The following is a 10657-nucleotide window of genomic DNA, read 5'->3' as shown; positions in this document are numbered from 1 at the left end:
TGGCATTTGTGGATTCAGGCGCTGCCCTGAATTTGATGGACTTGGAGTATGCTATAAGCGTTGTGGGTTTCTCTTAGAGCCCTTGCAGTGCCCTATTCCATTGAGAGGAATTGATGCCACGCCTTTGGCCAAGAATAAGCCTCAGTACTGGACCCAGCTGACCATGTGCATGGCTCCTGCACATCAGGAGGTTATTCGCTTTCTGGTGTTGCATAATCTGCATGATGTGGTCGTGTTGGGGTTGCCATGGCTACAAGCCCATAATCCAGTATTAGATTGGAAATCCATGTCGGTGTCCAGCTGGGGTTGTCAGGGGGTACATGGTGATGTTCCATTTCTGTCAATTTCGTCATCCACCCCTTCTGAGGTTCCAGAGTTCTTGTCTGATTACCGGGATGTATTTGATGAGCCCAAGTCCGATGCCCTACCTCCGCATAGAGATAGTGATTGTGCTATCAATTTGATTCCTGGTAGTAAATTCCCAAAAGGTCGACTGTTTAATTTATCCGTGCCTGAGCATGCCGCTATGCGCAGTTATATGAAGGAATCCCTGGAGAAGAGGCATATTCGCCCGTCATCGTCACCATTATGAGCAGGGTTCTTTTTTGTAGCCAAGAAGGATGGTTCGCTGAGACCTTGTATAGATTACCGCCTTCTAAATAAGATCACGGTTAAATTTCAGTACCCCTTGCCATTGTTATCTGATTTGTTTGCTCGTATTAAGGGGGCTAGTTGGTTCACCAAGATAGATCTTCGTGGTGCGTATAATTTGGTGCGAATCAGGCGAGGAGATGAATGGAAAACTGCATTTAATACGCCCGAGGGTCATTTTGAGTATCTAGTGATGCCATTCGGACTTGCCAATGCTCCATCAGTGTTTCAGTCCTTTATGCATGACATCTTCCGAGAGTACCTGGATAAATTCCTGATTGTGTACTTGGATGACATTTTGATCTTCTCGGATGATTGGGAGTCTCATGTGAAGCAGGTCAGAACAGTTTTTCAGGTCCTGCGTGCTAATTCTTTGTTTGTGAAGGGATCAAAGTGTCTCTTTGGTGTGCAGAAGGTTTCATTTTTGGGGTTCATCTTTTCCCCTTCTACTATCGAGATGGATCCTGTTAAGGTCCAAGCCATCCATGATTGGACTCAGCCGACATCTCTGAAAAGTCTGCAAAAGTTCCTGGGCTTTGCTAATTTTTATCGTCGCTTCATCTGCAATTTTTCTAGTATTGCCAAACCATTGACCGATTTGACCAAGAAGGGTGCTGATTTGGTCAATTGGTCTTCTGCTGCTGTGGAAGCTTTTCAAGACTTGAAGCGTCGTTTTTCTTCTGCCCCTGTGTTGTGTCAACCAGATGTTTCTCTTCCGTTCCAGGTCGAGGTTGATGCTTCTGAGATTGGAGCAGGGGCTGTTTTGTCGCAGAGAGGTTCTGATTGCTCAGTGATGAAACCATGCGCTTTTTTTCCAGGAAGTTTTCGCCTGCTGAGCGAAATTATGATGTGGGCAACCGAGAGTTGCTGGCCATGAAGTGGGCATTCGAGGAGTGGCGTCATTGGCTTGAAGGAGCTAAGCATCGCGTGGTGGTATTGACTGATCATAAGAACTTGACTTATCTTGAGTCTGCTAAGCGGTTGAATCCTAGACAGGCTCGTTGGTCGCTGTTTTTTGCCCGTTTTGACTTTGTGATTTCGTACCTTCCGGGCCCTATAAATGTGAAGGCGGATGCTCTGTCTAGGAGTTTTGTGCCCGACTCTCCGGGTTTGTCTGAGCCGGCGGGTATCCTCAAGGAAGGAGTAATTGTGTCTGCCATCTCCCCTGATTTGCGGCGGGTGCTGCAAAAATTTCAGGCTAATAAACCTGATCGTTGTCCAGCGGAGAGACTGTTTGTCCCTGATAGGTGGACCAATAAAGTTATCTCTGAGGTTCATTGTTCGGTGTTGGCTGGTCATTCTGGAATCTTTGGTACCAGAGAGTTGGTGGCTAGATCCTTTTGGTGGCCGTCTCTGTCGCGGGATGTGCGTGTTTTTGTGCAGTCCTGTGGGATTTGTGCTCGGGCTAAGCCCTGCTGTTCTCGTGCCAGTGGGTTGCTTTTGCCCTTGCCGGTCCCGAAGAGGCCTTGGACACATATCTCTATGGATTTTATTTCTGATCTTCCCGTTTCTCAAAAGATGTCAGTCATTTGGGTGGTCTGTGATCGCTTTTCTAAGATGGTCCATCTGGTACCCTTGTCTAAATTGCCTTCCTCCTCTGATTTGGTGCCATTGTTCTTCCAGCATGTGGTTCGTTTACATGGCATTCCAGAGAATATCGTTTCTGACAGAGGTTCCCAGTTTGTTTCAAGGTTTTGGCGAGCCTTTTGTGGTAGGATGGGCATTGACTTGTCTTTTTCCTCGGCTTTCCATCCTCAGACTAATGGCCAGACCGAACGAACCAATCAGACCTTGGAAACATATCTGAGATGCTTTGTTTCTGCCGATCAGGATGACTGGGTGTCCTTTTTGCCTTTGGCTGAGTTCACCCTTAATAATCGGGCCAGCTCGGCTACCATGGTTTCGGCATTTTTCTGCAATTCTGGGTTCCATCCTCGTTTCTCTTCAGGACAGGTTGAGTCTTCGGACTGTCCTGGTGTGGATACTGTGGTGGACAGGTTGCAGCAGATTTGGACTCATGTAGTGGACAATTTGACCTTGTCCCAGGAGAAGGCTCAACGTTTCGCTAATCGCAGACGCCGTGTGGGTCCCCGACTTCGTGTTGGGGATCTGGTTTGGTTATCTTCTCGTCATATTCCTATGAAGGTTTCCTCTCCTAAGTTTAAACCTCGTTTCATTGGTCCGTATAGGATTTCTGAGGTTCTTAATCCTGTGTCTTTTCGTCTGACCCTTCCAGATTCTTTTTCCATACATAACGTATTCCATAGGTCATTGTTGCGGAGATACGTGGCACCTATGGTTCCATCTGTTGATCCTCCTGCCCCGGTTTTGGTGGAGGGGGAATTGGAGTATATTGTGGAGAAGATTTTGGATTCTCGTGTTTCTAGACGGAAACTCCAGTATCTGGTTAAATGGAAGGGTTATGCTCAGAAAGATAATTCCTGGGTTTTTGCCTCTGATGTCCATGCTCCCGATCTTGTTCGTGCCTTTCATGTGGCTCATCCTGGTCGGCCTGGGGGCTCTGGTGAGGGTTCGGTGACCCCTCCTCAAGGGGGGGGTACTGTTGTGAATTCTGTGGCAGATCTCCCTCCTGTGGTCACAAGTGGTACTTCGGCTGATTCTCTCTGTGAGCTTCTGTTGGTGGAGGGAAGTGGTACTGCGGCTTCTGAGTTTCCTCCCTCAGGTGATCTGGTGAGGTCGTTAGGTTCTTCTCTACTTAACTCCACCTAATGCTTTGATCCTGGCTTCCTGTCAATGTTCCAGTGTTGGACTTGCTTTTCCCTGGATCATTCCTGTGGCCTGCTGCTCTGCATAGCTAAGTTCTTCTTTGCTATTTGTTTGCTATTTTTTCTGTCCAGCTTGTCTAATTTGTTGCTGGAAGCTCTGGGACGCAAAGGGTGTACCTCCGTGCCGTTAGTTCGGTACGGAGGGTCTTTTTGCCCCCTTTGCGTGGTTTTCTTTAGGGTTTTGTGTAGACCGCAAAGTTACCTTTTCTATCCTCGATCTGTTAAGAAAGTCGGGCCTCACTTTGCTGAATCTATTTCATCTCTACGTTTGTCTTTTCATCTTAACTCACAGTCATTATATGTGGGGGGCTGCCTTTTCCTTTGGGGTATTTCTCTGAGGCAAGGTAGGCTTATTTTCTATCTTCAGGCTAGTTAGTTTCTCAGGCTGTGCCGAGTTGCATAGGCAGAGTTAGGCGCAATCCACGGCTGCCTCTAGTGTTGTTTGGAGAGGATTAGGGATTGCGGTCTGCAGAGTTCCCACGTCTCAGAGCTCGTTCTATGATTTTGGGTTATTGTCAGATCACTGTATGTGCTCTGACCGCTATGTCCATTGTAGTACTGAATTGCCTTTCATAACAGGGAGGAAGGTATCCTTTCGCACTGTATTCCTCCGCCGCTGTAAAAAAAAATAGTCCCTAGTCTTACTTATGGCATTGCTGGGTGAGAAATTTTCCCACGCAGCAATTGCCATAAAGTGAGCCTTTGTCCTAAGGTAACCTCTCAGTGATACACTGCAGGAGCCATTGTCTCCTGTCAGTGTGTCACTGAGGGTCCTATAGAGCAGTGACATCACCCGATGTCACTGTTCTATAGGGGAGATCGTCGTGGGACACTCATTATTAATTGGACAACGACGGACAGGTAGTATACGGTTTATTATTTTACGTTTTTTGCAGGCGCTGAAGTATGGTATGTATGGTTAAATGAAGAATATTAAAATACTTTTTTCCTAATGTGTGCGTGTTTTATTAACCCTTTATTACTATTGGATTAATAATGGATAGGCGTCTTATTGCCGCCTCTCCGTTATTAACCCGGCTTAATGTCACCTAACAATAGCAAGGTGACATTAACCCCTTATTACCCCATATCCCACCGCTACACGGGAGTGGGAAGAGAGGGGCTAAGTGGTGGAATTGGCGCATTTTCTGGGGTGGCTGCGGACTGGTATTTTTAGCGGGGGTGGGGGCAATATCCATGGCCCCTCTCTTGGCTATGAATATCAGCCCGCAGCTGTCTGCATAGCCTTTCTGGCTATAAAATATAGGGGGACCCCACGTCATTTTTTGGGGGGGTCCCTCTATTTTAATAGCCAGTAAAGGCTACGCAGACAGCTGCGGGCTGATATTCATAGAAGGCCACAAATATTGGCCCCCGGCCATCGGCTTTCCCCCTCTGGCACAGAAAATTGCGCGGGAGCCCACGCCGTTTTTTACCTTTTTTTTTCTAAATTCAACGCTCATTAAGGCCTCTTTCCCTCTTTCGTCGGTATGGGTCCGTCGCTATGCGTCGGGCCGACGTACCGACGCACGTTGTGAAATTTGTGCACGATGTTGGCAGCGGATGCAGTTTTTCAATGCATCCGCTTCCCATTCTGAAGTCCGGGGAGGAGGGGGCGGAGTTTCGGCGGCGCATGCGTGGTAGAAAATGGCGGACATTACACTACACTAGTCGTGTAGCCTTTCTCTATTCAAACCAATGACTGAACGCTGCGGCAAAACTGTGACAAATAAAAGAATAGGAAACTTTACAAATTTCATTCAAAATTATGTGCTACAATTCATTTTTTTCCCATGATCTTAAACACCAAATGTGAATTTAGCCTCAGCTTATAAATAGTGCAGCAGTTCTAGTTTAAGCTTTATTCCCATTACTGCTTACAAAGCGAGGGTGTTATTTTAGAGGAATAGAAAGATATAACTGTGTCCCAGTTCCTGCTGGGCAAAGACTTTGAAAACTTGCAGCCCTGTAGAGTTATTACATGGAATGACTCCTACATTGATATTGTATTATATAATTGATAGTTATTTAATATAATATTTTACTTTTAATTCCATGAACATCAGAAATGGTTATTTGATATATAAAATATATATATACTGTATTTAAACCATTTTTCAGCATGCATATTTTCCTGTAACCAGCACTGTGTCTTTGGTTAAAGAGGACTATCAAATGTTACAAAGCTGTAGACTCCTGTCCCACCTGTGCAGAAATAACCAGTAGGGTTTTGTTATTTTAGTCAGTACAGCTATGACATAAAGACGCAGCTTTCACCTGCTTCATTCTAGTCATTAGTTGGAGTCTCCTGGCAGCAAAGAGATATCTGTCAAAGAGTGGGGGATGTCCATTCCAGAGAGGTCACCCTGTCACTGTCACTCCCCAGTGCCATATTTAGAACCTAGATAAGTCTGTTCTCCACCCAAGTGCTCTGCCAGCTTACCCCTGGTTCTGATCCTTTACAGCAAGCTCTTCAATTTCTCTCTTCTCCTATTGCACCTCATATGTAACTTTTCTCTTTTCCCTTTTTTCTCTGGTAATATATAAATCCCTTCACCTTATCATGGCCGAAAGAAATAACAAATCTGAGCCTAATAACAACAATAATGAGGTACCCAAGGATAATTCAGAGGCCCCAGAAGAAGAGGGCTCCAAGAAGAAGGAACTTGAAGAGTTGCCTCCCTTTGAAGTAGTGGAAGGGTAAGTTTTTGAATTAGCAGACAAATAATTTATTTGGATAGTAATATTAGTGGAAAGTAAAACTACGTTGAGTAATTGATTCAGCACATAGAAAATAATGTCCTAAAGTATTGTATTATACTACATCATGCTCTTCTACTTAGCCAAGTGATTCCATGCTAAAACTGTATTCTAAAAATAATGCACTGAAGTGTTATGTGCATAGGGGCATTCTGACTTACCTCCTAAGCTAGTTGGATTTTAATATATGAAGAATCGCTTTATTCTTGTAACAAGCTACTGCAAGAGATGTTCCTCCCATTCCAACCCATGCATGCTCAGCTCATATGAATGGGTGGGTCGAAAGGAATAGCGGTCTACCAAACATTGTAAAGTGTATGATCAGCTTTAGTTACAAGTGCTCTGCAATATAAGCTTTCCAAGTGGAGTATATTTTACTTGTTGAACCAATTGAAACTATCTAATGTTTTCAGGTTTATGGCTATGTGCACATGTTGCGGATTAGGCTTAGGAATTTCTGGTGCGGATTCTGCCTCTCCTGGCAGAAAACGCACCTGCAGATTTGTTGCTTTTTGTTGCGCGGTTCCGCAGCGTTTTTTGTGCATTTTTGCTGCGGTTTTCTTGCGGATTTGCTGCGTTTTTTACCCCTGAGGTTTTCTATAATGGAATGGGTACAAAAACGCTGCAGATTCACAAAACAGAAGTGACATGCTACTTCTTTAAGGGTCTGTGCACACGTTGCGGATTCTCTGCGTTTTTTGAGGTGCAGAAACGCTGCAGATCCGCAATTGATTTACAGTACAATGTAAATCAATGAGAAAAAAAAATGCTGTGCACACTTTGCGGAAAATCCGCGGCGGAAACGCTGTGTTTTAAAAGAAGTAGCATGTCACTTCTTTTTTGTGAATATGCAGCGTTTTTTAGTACCTATGCCATTATAGAAAACCACAGGGGTAAAAACCGCAGCAAATCCGCACAAAAAAACGCTGCGGAACGTGCGTTTTCTGCCAGGAGAGGCAGAATCCGCACCAGAAATTCCTAAGCCTAATCCACAATGTGTGCACATAGCCTAAAACCGCAGCGTTTCCGCAGCGGATTTTCCGCAAAGTGTGCACAGCATTTTTTTTTCTCATTGATTTACATTGTACTGTAAATCAATTGTGGATCTGCAGCGTTTCTGCACCTAAAAAAACGCTGCGGATTCGCAGAGAATCCGCAATGTGTGCGCATACCCTATTAGTTGCTGAGCATTATTGTGCTTCTCAGAAAGCAATGTCTTTGATATCATGATGTCCAGCATTAATGGGGCTTTCTGAGATTATTTTATCTATATATATAAGAGGTATCGTGATTACTCGCTAATCCCGCCCCCTGCACAGTAGGTCCGCCCCACCACATCACCACACATAATTCCGCCCCCCACCCCATTACCACACACAATCCTGCCTACACCCCATTACCATACACAATCCCACCCCCCACCACATTACCACACACAATCCCGCCCCCCCACCATATTACCACACACAATCCGGACATCACCACACACAATCCCGCCCGCCCACAACATCACCACACATAATCCTGCCCGCCCACCACATTACCACACATAATCTTGCCCCTCCACCACATCACCACAGATAATCCCGCCCCCCACATTACCACACACAATCCTGCCCCCCACCACATTACCACACACAATCCCGCCCTCTCCACATCACCACAGACAATCCCGCCCCCCCAACACATCACCACACATAATCTCACCCCCACCACATTACTACACATAATCCCGCACCCCCACCACATTACCACATATAATCCCTCCCCCCACCACATCACCACATATAATCCCGCCCCCCACCACATTACCACACATAATCCCACCCCCTCACCACATCACCACACATAATTCTGCCCCCCCAACACATCACCACACATAATCCCACCCCCATCACATCACCACACATAATCCCGCCCCCCACCACATTACCACACGTAATCACGCCCCCAACACATCACCACACATAATTTCGCCTCCCCACCCCTTTACCACACATAATCCCACCCCCACCACATCAACACACATAATCCCGCTTGCCCACCACATCACCACACATAATCCCGCCCCCAACACATCACTACACATAATCCCACCCCCCCAACACATCACCACACATAATCCCGCCCCCACCTCATTGCCACACATAATACCACCCCCCCACCACATCACCACATATAATCCCGCCCGCCAGCACATCACCACACATAATCCTGCACCCCACCACATCACCACACATAATCCTGCCCCCCACCACATTACTACACATAATCCCGCTCCCACCACATTACCACACATAATCCCGCCCCCCACCACATCACCACATATAATCCCGCCTCCCCACTACATTACCACACACAATCCCACCCCCACCACATCACCACACATAATTCTGCCCCCCAACACATCACCAAACATAATCTCACCCCCACCCCATTACCACACATAATCTCACCCCCCCACCACATCACCACACATAATTCCGCCCCCATGACATCACCACAGATAATCCTGCCCCCCACCACATCACCACACATAATCCTGCCCCCCACCACATTACCACAGATAATCCCACCCCCCACCACATTACCACAGATAATAACGCACCCCACCACATTACCACACATAATCCCGCCCCCCACCACATTAACACAAATAATCCCACCCCCACCACATTACCACACATAATCCCACCCCCCCACCACATCAGCACACATAATCCCACCCCCCACCACATTACAACACATAATCCCGCCCCCACATCACCACACATAATCCCGCCCCCACCACATTACCACACATAATCCCACCCCCACATTACCACACATAATCCCGCCCCCCACTACATTACCACAGATAATCCCACCCCCCACCACATTACCACACATAATCCCGCCCCCCACCACATTACCACAGGTAATCCCACCCCCACCACTTTACCACACATAATCCCGCCCCCCCACATTACCATACGAGGCTCCGTCCTCACACATTACCACACGAGGCTCCGTCCCCACACATTACCACACGAGGCTCCATCCCCACACATTACCACATGAGGCTCTGTCCCCCCACATTACCACACGAGGCTCCGTCCCCACACATTACCACACGAGGCTCCGTCCCCACACATTACCACACGAGGTTCCGTCCTCACAGATTACCACACGTGGCTCCGTCCCCACACATTACCACACGAGGCTCCGTCCCCACACATTACCACATGAGGCTCCATCCTCACACATTACCACACGTGGCTCCGTCCCCACACATTACCACATGAGGCTCCGTTTTCACTCCGTTCCCACACATTACCACACGTTAATTTTCCACCTGCGTCAGCGCTATTGAATGTTGTCATTATTTACTTTAGTTTAATCACCAGCAGCGTTAATTAGATAGCAATGAGCGTGCCGAGCGTTGGCTGGCTGGAAACACCTAGTTTTTTCACTATGGGTTTAAGAACTGACATGCAGGTATTTACACACTGCCCGCCTGCTGTTGCTCGGAACGGTCACGGACTGTTCCTGCTGGAGATTCTGCCACTTTACGTCAAGAAAGCAACTGTTCATCTTCTGCGCTGCTCTGGGCGTGACTACGGTCATCGTGCTTATTGACAGCCAGTTAGGCTGCAGGGAGCTACCTGTCCAGGCAGAAGAATAGCAGCTGCTCTGTCAATGGCAGGAGCACTCAGATTAAAATTACTAAAAAAAAATGGAAAACAGTAATGTCAATTTTAAAATACTTTTCGCAAAAATAATAAACATCTCAAATCAGCAAATAACAAACATAGAGTGGCAGGGCCGGACAGCCATTGGGCAATTCTGGCAAATTCCAGAAAGGCCTGTCTGGTCATGGGCTGCCTTGTCTGCTACGTTGTTAGCAGAATCAGTGTTCTCAAGACTCCCATACTGTTAACAGTTCTGATGGAGCACAAAGTCACTGACTCCGTCACTTACCCCAGCAGGCCACAGGTATCATTAGAAATATTGGTCTTGTAGTAAATCTTGCTTTCCTCCATCCACAATATTGTTAATATATCCCCATCTGTTGCTTGGAAATGGGACAACATGGGCCTGTGTGATTGCAAATGCCAGGGCTGAATTTTAGGCCCAGTCCGTACCTGTACAGTGGCATGTTTGGGCACCCCTAGTCAAAATTACTGTTATTGTGAACAGTTAAAGAAGTTGAAGATGAAATGATCTCTAAAAGACCTAAAGTTAAAAAGGAATTTCCTTTGTATTTTAATGAAAATAATATATACACATATTTTCAACTGTTACATTTTAAAAATTACTAAAAGAAAAATGAGCCAATGCAGAAGTTTGGGCACCCTGCATGGATAGTATCTAGTAACATCATCTTTTGAAAGTATCACAGCTTGTAAACACTTTAATTATTGTTTGAGGGATTTTTATTCATTCTTCCCTGGAAAATTCCTCAAGTTCTGTGACGTACC

The 10657-nt window shown here is 46.3% G+C and overlaps 1 protein-coding gene across 1 annotated transcript in view; it reads left to right on the top strand.

Annotated features, from left to right (window-relative positions):
• The first annotated feature begins 5753 nt into the window (after window positions 1–5753).
• Window positions 5754–10657, top strand: part of APOBEC2 (apolipoprotein B mRNA editing enzyme catalytic subunit 2) — an 80705-nt gene continuing 75801 nt past the window's right edge. Inside the window, exon 1 of the mRNA XM_069756589.1 lies at window positions 5754–6137. Coding sequence (XP_069612690.1) covers window positions 6001–6137 — 137 coding nt within the window. The 5' untranslated portion in view covers window positions 5754–6000. The remainder of the gene's footprint in view (window positions 6138–10657) is intronic.

This window comes from Ranitomeya imitator, chromosome 3 (genome assembly GCF_032444005.1).
Source record: "Ranitomeya imitator isolate aRanImi1 chromosome 3, aRanImi1.pri, whole genome shotgun sequence".
Taxonomy (NCBI): Eukaryota; Metazoa; Chordata; class Amphibia; order Anura; family Dendrobatidae; genus Ranitomeya; species Ranitomeya imitator.
The sequence above is the reverse complement of the archived record's forward strand: the minus strand, read 5'-3'. Positions and strand labels throughout refer to the sequence as shown.